Raw genomic sequence first — 16886 nt, forward strand, 5'->3', positions numbered from 1 at the left:
CAGTTTTTGGAAATGTCTTACAGTAGCCCTAAGAAACTAATACACAGCCTTCAGAACTGGATTCTGGTTTCGTTGGGTCATCACCCTGCCTGTTTATGTGTTTCTGGATACAGAGACACAACTTGGAGAATAATTTTTCGCTCTTGGCAGATGCAACCAGAGTGGTCTACAGAGAAGAAACAGGACAGGTTCTGAGGCAATTTCTAATATGTGCCCCCCACCTATACGGACTTTTTCTCTTACAAGTGAATGGGTTTGAAAAACTTGGATGAAGGAGTCTGAGTGAAGAGAAAATTGACTCAGTGAGCATTTGTAGATTTCCCAATAGTACAGACATTTTACAGGGTGGCCACATGTGGGGTGCCTCATCGAGGGCAGACTTTTCTCAGGATACTCTGTGTCCTGGGGCTGTTCTCAGACTACTGCAGAATCATCAGTGTTTGCAGATTTGTGGGTCCTCCCTCCCCACCCTCTGAGGTTTTGGAAGCTGTGCTTATAAAGAACACTTGGAAGAAGAGACCTTAATCTTGGAGAAATTAAGATTGAGAGGGAAGGAAAGTCTTACATAATTTTTCGAAGGCCTGCTATTTGGGAAAGGGATTTGACACTGTTCCGTGTGGTTTAGATTAGACAGGTAAATCTGAATGTTAGCCATAAGTCTCAACTTAGTGTAGGACATGCCTTTCTTTTGGAAGTAGAATGGGTTACCTCATGAAATAGTGAAGCTACTTATTTAAGACAGGACTGAATAAACAAGTAGTGGGCAGGACGACTGGGTTAGGGTATGAATCCCAAACACTTGCAAAGCGCCTAATTCTTCTAGGCATGCCACAGTCTGCGCAAGAGAAAGAAAACCCAACATAAATGTTTTGACCTTGTAGAACTCATGATGGGATACGGTAGTTCAGTAAATTGGAGACAGGTGCAGACCAAAGGGTCCCTATGCGTATCTGCCAGCTTTCTTAAGATCCTAGGATTCTCTTTAGGGCACCCAGTTAAATCTGAGCTGAAGAAGAACTCAAAGGAGATGAGATAGACACAAGATCATTCTGAATCTACCGTTCAGGAATGGAGGAGGTAGTTCTAATATGTACCTTAGTAAACTTAAGACTCTCAAGTGCCTTCACATCTAATAAACCTAAAGATTTCAAAGAAACTTTGAAGTAAATTTCTAAAATATAAGTCATCCTCAAAATTGGACAGAATCCCATGGGGAATAAAACTTAATTCCAAAATTAAATTTAAAGCTCTGAGAAATAACCTTTATACAAGTCAATTAGGAGATAAAAAAAAAAACAAAAACAAAACTACAGACTTTTTTGTCTACAGCTCCCAAAAGTTCATCAGCATTTTAAAGGACCATTGAGAATGGGTCCCATTGGGCTCTCAGAAACATCTGGGAGAGTTTGAATCAGGTTGATGGAGAACACTTGGGTTTTCATTAGAAGTGTTTTAAATGACTACCAGCAGAAAACAATTGTTTCTAACTTCTTCAAACAACTTAAACTTCAGGGTCAGACTTGGTACAAATACTCTGAAATTTTACAAATTTAATGCATTCTCATATCTATATGTTTTAATGTGTCCGAACTTGAATTGCAGTTTTTAAATCCTTTCTTCATCGACTTTTATTAATCTCTAGTGGCATACATCCTAGAACTATCCTGGGAAAACCTACACACAAAGGGGCCATGTTTGATTTTCACATCCACATAAACAAACGTTATTTCATTACTCTATTTTCACATGTTCCATGACATAAACTTATGGTGCTATTAGAATCGCTGATGCATGGAGTCTCTGAGCTGTTTTAGGACTACGGGTGCTGCTGGAAACAAAGGAACCAAAATTAGGATTGCCTCCAGAAAGCAGGGTGATTGGAGAGCTCTAATCTGCTGGCAGAGCCCCATATTTTAGCTATAAATGTTTTAATGCCATTTATTGTTTCATGCCTCTCAAATGCAGTACACTGCCTCATTAATTTTGTAGTTTCATCTCTGGAAGCTATAAATTGAACATTCCTATTGTCTTAATTTTCTGTAACCTTTAATAACATTTGTGAAAGTATATAGGAAAGAAGAAATTGCTACTTCTTCCTTCTCTTTCAGCTCAAAGCAGGGACTGGAAAGACAAAGTGGTTTAGATATCCAAAACTCATTGTTTAGAATTAAGGAAAACAAGCTCAAACTTAGATAGTACTTTGGATCTTCCAAAGAGGATAGTGATCCAGGTGTCCCTTTTTGGTCACACTCAGGCTTCTCTTTTTAAAATATGACTTTCTCTAAAACACCTTACATGTTCCAGCTTAAAGGTTATGCCAGGAAGAGATGGACTTGAAAACCTGTTATCCTTGAATGAATCCCAGAGTCCTTAACTTATTTGGTCACCCACCTGGCATTTGGCAATCAGAGGCAAGATGAACCCCTTGAGGCAAAGGGATCACCCCCATTGGAAAACCAGGAATCTATACTGTACTCACAGGCTCACAGAAGGCCCAAGCAGAAGAGTTACCCAACAGGGGGCCCAACACATTCAATCATCTACTCATGTTGTGATATAATAATTTATAGAGCATTGCAATATCTGTATAGAACATCATAGTATCATATGTCTATAATACGGTACATGTATATCATGTCGTATGATAGTGATGGCCATCTCACTGAGCACCTGGCCAACCAGGATGTACACAAAGAACCTATGGACACATTATCTTCAACTGTCACATCAACCCTACAAAAAAAGATGCTCTTATATGTTGTATAGATGATTTAGAAAAATTTAAAACCAATGTAAAGTCAGAGAAGCTACAAGACTTGCATCTTCTGACTCTGGATGTTACCCCCTCCAAGTCACAGCTTTCTTCTTAGACTTCTGTTGTTTTTATAACTTTTAAAATGTAGCCTAATTAAACCCTGTAAAAAAAATATGCATAAAGAGAAACGCAAAGCCACTCTTAACTCTCAGGACAGGAATCATCTTGTGGGGCTTGCTGTAAGTTTGAATACCCATAGAAGTGTAGATCAGGCCATCCATCAGTGCTGCTACCCACTTCCGGCTGCTGCCTGCCCCTCTTTGGCTCCCTTTGGTCTCCCAAGAAGACTCGAAGTCCAGGGCGCCTTGGAGTCTGTGCCTGCGTCACTGTTTGTCCAGCTCTTACCTCTTCAGCCCCACTGCTCATTTCCCACAAAGTCCATTTGACATTAAAATAGGACAGAAATTTCAGGAAAGGAGCAGGCTTGCACTTGGAGGGAACACTGACAGAGGACAAGGTCGTTACATTTGAAGGACTAGTCTCTCATTCATTCTTTCTTTCTGGCATTGATCTCTGGTCTCATTCTAAACAAATATTTTGTGGTGGGAATTGAAAGAAACGTTTTAATCTGAATTTAACAGGACCTTGACTTATGTGAAAGTTAAGTAGGGGAAACATAGAAATGTGTGGAATTCTTTTAAATACGTTGAAATTAAGGATGAATTTTTTCGAATGTTACATGCTATAAATTTCTAATATAATTTTCTTTATAAATATGACTATTCTAAAGACATGTGCTCAGATAAAATAAGTATATATGGTCTGCAAATATAAGTATCTATAATTATAAAATAGGATTTATTAAGCTGCTACTAAAGTTAAATTATTTCTATAGTAAAAGTACTGTTATAATTGAAAATCCTGTGTTATATGCTTCTTTTGGTAGAACTGGACCCATGGCAACATAGCCACTTGGAAGAATAGTTTTAAGTTTTACGGCTAGAATGCTCCAATTTTGTAAGATGACCCTCTGGAAGTCCAGTTTACTGCATTCTGGCATTGTACTGACAGGTTTCTAAGATAAGTAGAAAATGAAGCTGAAGCTAATACTTTTCCCCCTCAAATGTCAGAAAGATATTATGCAGAAAATAGTTGAATGTAGAATTCCTCGTGCATGCATTTTGAAATGTTCCAAAATAATTAACCTTGTTTGGGACCAATTAAGTCTAGGGTATAAACTATAAATTCCCACATTGATAAAATCTAAATAGGGATATAGTCCTAGAGCCAATTACTTCTTTCGTTAAGCATGTGAACATCTGTGAGTTAAAGAATCAAATCAAAAGTATGTGAAAGATGTAGAAACCAACTGCTTTCGTTGAACGATCTAGTTATTTATCTCTCTGTGGTGGCTAAACTTACTCTTCTTTGCAGGTTTCCTTGAGGATGAGGGAGATTCTAATTGTCTTTTGAACATCACTGTTTTTCTTCTTCTATATAATACAAAATTGCTTAGATTTAAGCTGGAGATTCTACCGTGGGACCCTGAAAGCATAAGCCCAGGGTGGTAGGAGCCACTGCTCTTACTCAAGGGAGGGAGGGGAGACGTGTGCTAGAGCTCATGGTTCATGACGGTCAAGCACAGAAGCACAGGTTTCCATGTGAGAAGAATTCCAGAAAGACAGCTTTTACGGTGAAAAGACAGGCATGGCAATGGTACATTTACCACAGGTTTCCATGAGGATTATTGAGGAGACCCTTGCTAATCACACACTTGAAAAATGTTAGCTACAACTGAGACTTTCTGGGGGTGGCTCCTCCTTAATTCTTCCATTTTTAAAGTAACTGCCTCTGTCATCTCTCGATTTCTGTCATCTTCCTCTCTGCCATCTCTGTCTCTCTCCAGTTAACTGGAGTCTAGACAGAATGAGCGAACTTAGGGCTTCTTTAATGAGCCATATTTGAACAATGTGCACATGTAGAGTCATTCTATAGCTCCATGGATATTTGATGCTGCTATACAGTAAAAATAGGAAGTCTGAATATAAAAATTCTTTTTTTTTTAAGATTTTATTTTATTTTATTTGACAGATAGAGATCACAAGTAGGCAGAGAGGCAGGCAGAGAGAGAGAGAGGAGGAAGCAGGCTCCCTGCCGAGCAGAGAGCCTGATGCGGGGCTCCATCCCAGGACCCTGGGATCATGACCTGAGCCAAAGGCAGAGGCTTTAATCCACTGAGCCACCCAGGTGCCCCTGAATATAAAAATTCTTGAACAAGTATTTTCCATAAAGTAGAAATGCTGTTACTAAATCTGTCAGTTTATTAGATCATAGGAGATTCACTTAATAAGGCCCAGTTTTGAGTTTCCTGAAACTTGTCTCAATGTCCACATTAAGTCTTCTGCCATTCAAGTATTTTGGATGGATATTAACTCACTCTATTATGAGCATTCCTAAGCTTCCATAACTCCAGGTGAATTCCTTTTTACTAAATACATTTAATATTAAGTATATAAGTAGGTCCTGCTGTTGAAAGACAGATAAAGACTTTTTGAGGATTCCATGATTTCCTGAACGGTCTGCTTAATTAACCAGACTTTTAATAGCAATTTCTGAATTAAAAAATAGTGATTCCAAACAAAGGAGTTGTGTGGCAGGAACACTCAGGTCTTTTGTTTCCTTTTTTTTCTTGTATGTACATGAGCAGATCATGTCACACACACACAAAATTCAAGCAGTGTCCCACTGAACTGATAACTTATTTACATGACTGTCGGGAATTAACTTCAAATGTTGACTTACACTGTGCATATGAGAAGCATGGAAATTCAAAGTTAGCAACATAAAAGAAAATTAGAATCATATCTTTTCAAGAGGAATAAAAGGAAAAATCACACTCCCAATAAACAAATATACATCCACTGCCCACCAGAGATCACCACAACTTGCTAGTACCTTTGTTAGGGCAAAGCAGATTCAGCTGAGCTCACTAGTGCTTCCAAAGCTTAGAGAATAATTAAAACAAATAAACGCATCATCACAGATATGTATTTATAATCAGCACTCACCATCAACCAAACAGCTACAAATTATCTATTTTTCTCCTTAAAAATTCATCTTAAACCAATTAATAAAATTTTAACAGTCTCTAAAGGTAGAATTACTACCAAGAGAAAGGACAAACTCAAAACCTACTAATGTATTCAAAAGACTGTTAACAAAAACTTCACAGTTTAATTACTGGGAGATTACAGAACTGCTTCAATGCTTCTGTGCTGAGGAAGTAAGCTGTACGTGTGAGGAGTAATAAATGAAATTGTTAATTTTACTGTTTCTCTGAGGAGTAGCAGGGAAGGGTGGGAGTTACACTATTTAGATCTCCAAATGGATCTTGGTTTATAAGCAATAATAGATCCTAAATGTGTTGCGAATTAACTGCACTTCAAACCATTCCCTTTTCTTAGGGCTTAAAAGACATTTGACTCCTGGGATCACTCACCATTCATATTCTTAAAGATGTTCAGGATGGGGAGGATTTGCCGGTAATAGGGCACCAAAGCTTCACCCACCATCTCAGCTGACACCACCAGATGCTGGAGGACTTTAAGGGTGACGCAGATAACCTGCCGGTTTCGAAGGTTCAAGGCATCTTCAAGGTAGAACAAGGAACAAACCGAAAATAAAAAGCATTAATTTCTACAATGGTAAGGCAAAGCCAACTTGTAGGCCATTTAATTGAACTGTACTCGGTTACTTGGATGAACCTTTATTATAATAGTTTTGAATGATGCACTGTAGCATTTAATGTCATAAGCAAGACCTTGTTTGTGCATTATTTGTTCTTCCAGCTTATGCCCATTCCCTCACCAACCCTAAGAAAGCTTCTCATCATCCTTCACAGAAGACGTTGGTGATGGACAAGATCCGTTAGTGTCACTGGGGTGAGAGGACCCCATGAAGGCCGGCATAAAGACAAATTTCTGTGCAACAATCCTTTCCAGTTAACAACTTATGTGATCCTTAAAACCATTGCCAGGAAACAAACATTTATTTGGGAAGGGAGAACTGGGTGTGGTGTGTGTGCGTAGAAACTGCAGGCTGTAACAAACACCAACGAAGTTCCTGGTAGAAGTGAACATAAAGTGACTGTATTTAAACTTTCAAGAAAGCAGGAAAGAAAAGCAACACTTTTAAAGCTCAGGACTTTAGAAGGAATCAACAGTAAGAGCCCCAAGTGGTTTTAAAGAATAATTCTGAATGCACAGGAACAAGCTACACTGCGGAGGCAGGGTGGGAAGCAGTAAGTTACCTGGCTGTCCCCTTGCTTGCTGGGTCTGAAAGGTACCATTGGTCCCAGCAGGGGAAGCAGAGGACTAGGGACCAGGACTCCGGTAATGAGCTGTATGAACCGGCTCACTCCCCTACGCGGTCTCAGTTTCCCCAACCATGAGAATGTATTATTTACCTTCTAAAATGACTAAAAGTTCCAACATTTAAACAGAAGGGCTATAGAAAGCATCTATCATAGAACGTCAGAGGTGGTAACAAACTGTGATGCCCCCAGACTATTTTAAGAGAAAGTCAAAGGCTCTTATTTGTAAGATGTTCCATCTTCTAAAGAAAAGACTGTCTGGGATTAAACTATGTGTCATTTATGGAAAGACAAAGGGAGCCAGGCCACCAAAAGGGATGGCACCCTGGTCAATATATGTGATGCAGTCCTGACATTATTCTTGAACTCTAGCTCACATTTTCAATAGCTGGGATCTTCCAGCGCCTCAAATTCAGTGTGTTCCAAAGATAGGTTTCCTCCATAAACTTTATATTTTTCCTACATTCCCCTTATTAGTAATGATTTGACCAGATTCTCAGGCTCCGATCAAAATTGTTGAATATCTCGTGTATTTATTGCATACTCCACTGAAAGTGAAAACCAGAATGGTTGTATGGGTACAGAATCGTGAGCATCTCGGTTGTTTATCCCTGCATGGCTGACTGGAAATTGCAGCTCGTTGCCACCCCCAGCACCATGAGAGAATATTCTACCACATATTGCTAGCCCAGAAAGAGACCAAAATTCAAAATTCAAAGTTCAGTTTCTATTGAATGCATATGGCTTTCACACCATCTTAAAGTTGAAAGATCCTACATGAGACCATTTTAAGTTGAGGACCGTCTATAAACACAAACGCGATGAGTGGAGATGGCTCTGCTTTACCTCAGGGAACCAATCTGAATACAACTATGGGACTCGGTTGTACGATGGCTCATTACCACAGCATTTAGACACACTGCAGGCTGGACCAGACTCTTAAAACAACTAGAAATGGAAGGCTGTAAGTTAGCCGAAGAGTTGTAGTAGTAAGTCATCCAAAAGCCAAGTGTCAGAATACCACGGGAAGGTGGGAAGGGCAATGGGCAGCTGTAGCATCTCACAGACCGTAGTGGGGGCTCTTTTCCTCGTTTGATCCAGTGTAAAACTCGTTTCGTTTTTTTCAGGTGACCAGGTACTGACCCCGCCTCCTGACCCAGCTCAGTTTAACAAAAGAGAACTTGGGAGCCCGCAGAAATGTTGCTGTGAGGACTATGGGCAGAGACATTCTTTCAAAAACTCTACCAATGAAGCTAAACATGTTTAGGGCTCAGAACTACAGCTCATGCACGAGTACCCATGTATGTGGAGTACCCTCATATTCCAGAAATGAAGCGAAGCACTTTACATGTATTCATTTACTTAATCCTCACTCATCAAATATTTGCTGAGAATGTGTATGTGCCAGTCATTCTTTTAGGAACTGGAGTAGGAGAGTGAAGAAGACAGATATGGCACTCATCCCCTTGGGGCTCACCATATAGTCCGGAAGAAGATAGTGAACAAATACTACAAGTTTGATGAATATTCATAAGACTGATAGGGTAGTTAAAGAGCAAACCAAAAGGGTCACCCAGGCCAGCGGAGAGAGTAAAGAAGGCTCCTAGACACAGGACAGACTCAAGGGATGAGTAGCTCTTCCTTAGATGAAGAGTATTCCAGAAGAGGGAACAGCATGCTGGAGGCTGTCTCCTTTTAGGTAAGAGTCTTCCTTCTACAAGGTTGACTGCAGCTCCTGGGGAGAAAGTTTTACTTAGCAATGTGGGAACGAAACTCCAGATAGCACAGAAACAGTCTTCTAAACAGTTGTATCGTTCTGTGGAGCCCACGTGACAATGGCAGGAAAGATTTTCATAGCCAAAGTGGCTACAGAATACTGGCTTTTTCAGTTTTCTTCTTTTAGAATATGCATACCAAAGTTTGCAATAAAACAGCCTAGAGTATGCTCATTTACTACCAATGTTAGAGTATGCCACACAGAATACATTGATTTAGAGGTAAATTTTTTCTATCTCTGAGTAATAATGACATCAAACTTTTGTTGATTGGGTTTATGCCTGTCTGTAGAGATGATGTTTACTTGGAAATAAACTAATAATCTCTCTCACCATGGATGGCAATAACAGCCATCAGGAAATAATTACTTCATTTCACTGCAACCTTGACTGAATTAACATGTTTGGGATAAATGCTACTGGATTGACAATGAACGACAAGTAAATGTGCGAACCATTCTTCTGAACGGCATCGAAAATGGAACTCTGAGTCCTCCTAAATGACCAAGGAATAGCTCAAAAACCTCTACAGTCTCTGTGAAACAAAGCCGGGTTATGCACTCTAAAAGCCCCTTAACTTCATCCAGGAGGGATTTTTTTATATTGCCCCTTTCCACTTCAGCTCCTCTCTTTTTTTTCCTCATTCTTGAGGAATTAAGATATACCATTAAGGTGGAAGTCTTTTTGTTCTCACCATCCCAATGGAATTAAATAAAAAAGGGAGGGTTTTTTTTTTTTTGAAAAAAGGTTCTTTTCCTTTGAAAAAGTATGTTAACAGATATAAAGAATATGATTCTGTAGCTTAAAAGAGCAGGAATGTGTTTATTATTGTCTTGATGGGCCTGAAAACTATTGTCAAGACATAAGTGAGGACTTTGAACTCAAGATTTAAGATTTTGAGAAGGGTCTAACATGAGATATCTACTAACATTATAAATCAGCCAGTGGGACCTTTCTATTCAGAAAAATTGGATTTCTATTGTGCTGCTTACTTCTTTCAAGTATAATCAACAAGACAGAGCTTCCAGATATATAGAAATTGCTGGAGAATAAGGAAAAAATAATTTAAAGTCACAGTGGTAAAACTTACTCATCTTCGGTGGTTATAAGTTACATGGATGATTTTTCTCAAGCATAAAAACCATTATTGCTATAATTTTTGCAAAGTGTGAACATTTTCTACTATCAGATATGATTCACTACTTGGAAATCAGGAAAATGGAAATATTTCTACTTCTTCTTTTAAAACTGGAAACACCAAACAAAATATAAAAGCAAACAATGAAGTCTAAAAAATATTTTTGACATATGCTGTAAATGTTAATATCCTTGATAAACAAACTGCTATCACAAACCAATAAAAGATTGAATTTGCTAATTAAAAATGGGCAAGGAATAGGAATATATAATGCACAAATTAATAAAACAAATAATTTACATTCCAGAATGTTCAGCTTCATTAGTAATCAAAATAACACTACTTTATAACTTTGAATGTCATTTAACAAAAAGTTTTTGAAAATTTAATACTCAGTGTGGACACAGGTTTGGGAAGAGAGGCACTCTCACAGATACCATATTATAAACCATCACAATCTTTCTATAGCAATATAGTAGTCCCCTCCTTATCCATGGGGGATATGTTCCAAGACCAGTAAATTCTTATCATATCAGTACCAAACCCCAACATATGCCTTGTTTTTTTTTCTATACATACATTCTTATCATAACGTTTAATTTATGTTAGGTGTAATAAGAAATTAGCAATTACAACTGATAGAGCAATTATAACAATACAGTGTAATAAAAGTTACGTGCATGTGGTCTCTCCTCGACACATCTTACTGTGCTACACTCAGCCTTCTTGTTGTGATGAGAGAGAACAAAATGTCTATGTGATGAGATAAAGTGCGAGGACTGGTGCAGGAACTGTGACATAACATTAGGCTTCTACTGACCTCCTGACATATGCCTGGAGGAGTATCATCTGCTTCTGAATTGCAGTTGACCATGGGAGACAGAACCATGGAAAGCAAAACCATGGATGAAAGTGTGGGGGCGGCGGGTGGGGACACCACTGTATGTGTATAGTATTTGACCCAGCAATTTCACTTCTAGGCATTTAGTCTAAGGAAGTATGTACCTGTTTAGAAAGTGATAGGGAAGGATGTGATCGATAATATTATTTATAATTAGAAACAATCTAAATGTTCCAAAAACAATGGATTAAGTAAAATCAGGTATACCTATGTAATGGAAAATTCCAAAGCTACCAAAGTCACTTAATAGAAAAATATATTTTTTTAAGTAGAAAAATGTTTATAAGATACAGGTGAGGAAAAAGTAGGTTATAAAGCTATGATCTCTTTTTGTAGAATAGAATGTAAACAGAAATTTATATACTCAGCCGCTAAAGCAGAGACTATCTTTTCTGTAGACACACATACACACATAGAGGATTTTATTCCATAAAAAAGCACATTTTTTTATACTGCTTAAAAAATATTCAGCATATTTACCTAAAATATTATTCTTCATGATCATGACTTTGTATATTTTAACTTTGTGGAATATAGAGCTCTCTCTTCATGCTTTCTCAGTATTTTCTTGATTATTCTTAACCACTTATATCTCGAGACAAACTTTAAAATAATTTGGACGCTTAAAATATATGCTTGAGACTGATAAAAATTTCAATAAATTTAGAGACTACTTGGGGGGAAATTTACATCTTTAGTATGGAATCTTTCCATTAGAAACCTGTATCTCTTCAATTTTCCTTGTCATCTTTAAGCTCCTCAGGAAAGCTATTATTTTTCATTTAGATTCTGCATAATTTGTTAGGTTTACTCAAAGGAATTTTATACTTTGATACTACTTGTCTAAAGCCATTTTATCCCAATAAGCATTCTAAAAATTCTTGATATGTATACTTAAAAACATATTATTTTATATATTTATTAACTGGCGAACTTACTTAATTCTCTTACTGGCTCTATTGTTTTTAAGAGAATGGGTTTCTATAAATAATTATATTATCACAAACATTGTTAAATTGATCTTAACTTTCTAGTACTTATTTTAGGTCATATGTCAGAGGCCAGAATTTCTAAATTCAGTATAATACAGAAAATACAGTATAACAATGCTGAGAGTGGATATTTTAGTTTCTGAATCATTCTTATTTAGATATCTTAGATGATTATTTTTATTTTATTGTATAAAATATGTATAATATTTCATTTGACCATTTGCAAGTGTGCAATTTCATGACATGAATTACATTCACAATGCTGTGCAACCATCACCACTATGTATTTCCAGAACTTTTTCATGACCCAAAACAGCCCCTGGTAACCTCTCATCTACTTGCTATCTCTAAGAATTTGACTATTATAGATGTCTTCATGATGTATCTTGGGTATTTTTTAAAGTTAAAATATTTTATAAATACTTAAGATGTTTGGCCGAATATATTAGTTAAATTGGATTGAAATGGACATAAATTTTAGTGGTCAAGGGGTGTTAATCATGTAATTCATTAATTTACATAGTATAATGAAGTCACAATATGTTTTCAAACTAAATGCTGGTTTTAAAATTGTAGAAATTTTTCTCTTCCCAAGCGAATTCAGCTGCTAAATAAGTGTGATATGGCCGAGTTCTCATATTCTTGGGCAATTAAAGCATCAGAGACTTAGCTCAGCTATTATGGGCATCCAGGAAACCTATGATAAAGGCTACAATTTTGTGTTTAGTTCATTGTTTTCCAGTAAGCGTTATGTTAAAATAAAAGCATCAATTTTTCTCTCATCCCATACAGAAGGGAATTGTCTTTTTAAAAAGTGCTGATTTTCTATCAAAGTTTGTTATGAGAAGTAGTTAATTTTTACACTTTCTCAATTGACAAGAATGTATTCTGACTTTAGAACCATAGAACACAACTTAGCATTTGGTAAGTGTTTGGCCTTTCTTTCCCTTATGTTCTTGGTTTTAAAGACAGATACATAATAATTTTTTTAATAAGTGGAAGTATTCATTACCAAAATGGTCTCAACGATGGAGTCCCTAGCATGAAGGATGTTACGCTCACAACTTTGTAGACATAAAGGAACCTGAGGAACAGTGTAATCCCACACACTCCTGCTCTTTTTGCAGCCCAGTTTGGACCTTTGCACACTTTCATACATCACGAACATCTCTGAGAGTAATGAAGAGTAAACTTACTCATACTCTGCTTTGTCAGGAAACTGTCAGGGTTTGTCTCTTCGCACCTTGCTCCCCAGTCCCTAGACTGCCTGCTGGCTCAGTTCAGCCCAAAGGAGTGGACCGCAGATGGGTTGATGACCAAAGCAAGGGGCTGGCCATCCCTGACCTCATTCCCAGAATAAGACCAAATCAGTCACAGTCTGCTGTGACAAGCAGGCACTACATCTAAGAATTGCAGTTACATTTCTTCCTCTGGTGGGGGAAAGCTTTCTAAATTCGCCCCAGCTTTGAGATAGTGGAAGTAGTAGACTATGAAGAAGGACACAACGTATATAGGCTTTTCACAGAACTAGGAAGTTGGGGCACTGAACAGAAGGTGGATTAGTATATCCATTTCCAAGAAGGAGCTCCACTCCCACCCCAAAGCAGGAGTTTGAAGAACTGCTCACTACTAGGTTTGGCATCAGTATGTGGTACAATTCTGGAATGGATTATTTAAGCAAGTTATCTGAGAACTTCTAAGAAAATAGCAGTGATTATTACCAGCCAGGGTGAGTTCTCTGGAACGTCAGGCTACGCTTACTTCATGTATTCTGGTAAGTTTACTCATAAAGGAGATCATAGACAGACTCTATCAGCAAGGCATCTGGCAAGACCTCCCTTGTAAGCAAGGCACAGAAATGGCTGAAGAGTTAGCCTTTTTTCCCCCCTGTGTGAACAACTGAATCCAAGAGATATGCCCTGATGATTTGGTCCTACTACAATACCACTGAGGTCTCTACTTGATCTAATCAACTTTCCATCTAACATTTGTATTGTAACTGTGATGAGAATTATAGAATCCAAGTCTATTAATTTTTCAATAACCCAAAGCTAGGAAATCTGTAGAGATATGACCATGAAGGAACACCAAGAAGGTAAAAATGATAATTTGCTATTATTACCACTTTGACTTGGCACTGTGTTAAACATGCTACTCATGTGGTCGGTTAATCCTTACTTCATCTCCGGGCAATAGGTTTTATAATCCCCTGGGAGAAATGAAATAATTCACTTGCCAAAACCACACAGCTAGTTGATGGCAGGCTGGGGTCTGGTTTGCGTGAGCTCAAGGCCTATGCTCAGGGTGGTTAGACCCTACTTCCTCCCAATGTCTCACCCAGTCTTGGTGAAAATGGAGCCAGACCTGGAACACGTTCAGGAGAAATGTTCAGAGCTGCAAAGCAAACACAGACTTTATCGTGGACTCTGGGCAATCAGACTGCACATCTGCTAGGTCCTGAGCTTAAGCAGCTTGCTCTTAAGGAATGAGTCATTGTGATGGAGCTGAGTTTTCTGGCATCTTCTGAGCAAGTAAGCAACACTCTGTAGTAGCACTATTCCCTGACTAGAACTCAGCCCTTGTGGGGAAAGATTAAGATTGCCAGATGAAGTTTTAGCCTTGGTGACTAAAAACTGTTGCCCTAACCAGGACAGAGAATGGTGATGATGGTGATGATAGCATTTACGACACTTACACCGTGTGCTCTGCTAAGGGCTTGAAATGTATTAGCTCATTTAATCACGGAAATAACCTACAGGTTGGGTGCCATTCTTCTGCCAATTTTATAAACTGAGCCTCAAAGTGGTTAACTTGTCTGAGAGCTGGTAAGTGGTAGAGTTCGGATTTTGACCAAATAGTCTGACTTTAGAGACTCTGCTCTTAACCATCACACTGTACTGGAAAATTGATGAACTTTGCTTATTTGATAATGGTAAATGGACAGCCAACACACAGTGAATTCGGTTTGAGAACATAATTCGCTATTTTTAGGTCTTTACCCATTTTATTCAACTGTGTTTTTAGCACAGACAGCTATATGTTCCATTCCCATTAGCTCTGGTAGCACTCATCTTTGTTTTGCATCTCTCTGACTCATTTTCCCTATTCAGAAAGGGCTGGGCCTGATTTCTACCCCATATCCTAGGCCCAGAAGGAATCCTTCTCTGGTAAGTGACCAGCTAACTATTCAAATATTTCTGGGGTTGGCTAACCCCTGCCTATCATCCTTGCACCTACTTAACACATTATTTTTGGACAGGAATTCTTGTAGAGCAACACTAGTTTCATGGTAGGATTTTTTAAATGGAGAAATAAGGGCAGTAGGGTTAACAGATAGTGTGAGAGAAATGGGTAGAGAGGAAAGAAGGAAGAACAGCAATCATCAGACAGCTGGATTTTATAATCCCACCTGACTGTAACTGCTCATATTCAACACAGTATTCACCAATTGTTAAGAGCCTGCTTCTCACCTGACCTGGGCATTTCCACACATGTACTCACGTAACAATCACAACTCTCTGAGATATGATTAATTTCATTATTCTGGAGATGCAGACTCATCTCTTGAGCTCAAAGAGTTGGACTAATTTGCACAAAGTGGTAGAGTGTACAGTAGAAGCAAAGACCAGGTCCCTTTCCAGTGGCCACATTAATTCTCAAAAAGGGCAGAGAGGTGGTCTTTAGCATTAGCTACTGAAAGATCACAAGATAGAGGGGACTTCCTCATTATATTTTAATCTACAAGATTCCAGATTTCATTTCTCTTGATTGCTACGGGTTCTCATTTGGGAATCTGAATTGGTCAGTATAGCCTAGGTTTGCTATAGTAATAGATTAACCCTAATGTCTCATTGGCTTCACTCAGAAAAGGACCATTTCACATTCATGGTAGACATCCAATTCAGGTTAACACAGGGTGGGGAGAAGAGAGAGTAGGAGGACAGTACATTGGCTCTGAAAAGCTTGGTTTGGAAGGAACACACACCTCTTCCATTCACAGCCCATTGGCAGTTAGTCCCATGCTCCCACAGAACTGCATAATAGAAACGCTGGGGAGCTGTTAGATGTTTGGTGTAAATGTCTCTGACAGAATTCATGTTATTTAGGGAAACTAATTTCTCCTTTCCTTTAACCTGTACTGTGATTGCATGACCTAGGTTAATCTGGCCAGTGTGTTCCTTCACCCTGACCACAGTTCAAGACTGGCATGTGGTATGATAAATTCAGGGACAATGACACTTTTTCCTTCTTACACGTATACGTAAGTAAGTAAGCAAGCATGTAGTCCCTGGACCTACTTGGAACATTCAGAGGCCAAGAAGGGAGCCAGCTTTAGGATATCTTGCATAAAACAGAACAGAGAATGACAGTGGTGAGACACCAGATTAAACCATGCTTGAAATGAGACCCGTCTCTGGATTGTTCAGTTCCAGGAATCATCAAGCAAACCTGACTGACAATTTGAATACTTTTTTTAATTTAGTAATCAAAATAATCCTAATACATGTCTTTCCCATATTTTCAGAATTAGATATTTTATTTTTTGTTAAACATCATTACTCTTTTATGGTTATAATTATCCCTTTAAAAATAATTTGCCTGGATAATTTCAAGGTATTTAAGTAAAGTTACTAGATCACAAAGAGTAATGCATTTCAGTTGTACCTGCTCCTTTCTAATTAAACAAAATTCTCAGAACAATTTTTTATATTGAGATATGGATTCTCATGTTTTATCTTTATTTGGTATATTTTTTCCACTGAGTGTTCTTTAACAAGAATATCTTGCTTTTTAAAATGTTATTGCTACTTAAATGGTAAGTCCCTTTAATTGTGTCTGCATGTTTATCCTTTATAGCTGGGTGACCTCAACTCATTAGAGCTCTCCAAAGAGGCCACTGTCTTATGTGCTATTTGTAGATCGGTGATATTTCTGTAATTCTTTTTTTTTTTT

The 16886-nt window shown here is 38.1% G+C and overlaps 1 protein-coding gene across 1 annotated transcript in view; it reads right to left on the reverse strand.

Annotated features, from left to right (window-relative positions):
• LOC111158685 (parkin coregulated) overlaps nt 1-16886 on the reverse strand; it is a 503721-nt gene that overhangs the window by 190492 nt on the left and 296343 nt on the right. Inside the window, exon 4 of the mRNA XM_022520893.1 lies at nt 6255-6404. Within this exon, the coding sequence (XP_022376601.1) occupies nt 6255-6404 (150 nt within the window). The remainder of the gene's footprint in view (nt 1-6254; nt 6405-16886) is intronic.

This window comes from Enhydra lutris, unplaced genomic scaffold (genome assembly GCF_002288905.1).
Source record: "Enhydra lutris kenyoni isolate GAN:26980312 unplaced genomic scaffold, ASM228890v2 scaffoldscaffold62, whole genome shotgun sequence".
In the NCBI taxonomy this organism is placed as follows: Eukaryota; Metazoa; Chordata; class Mammalia; order Carnivora; family Mustelidae; genus Enhydra; species Enhydra lutris.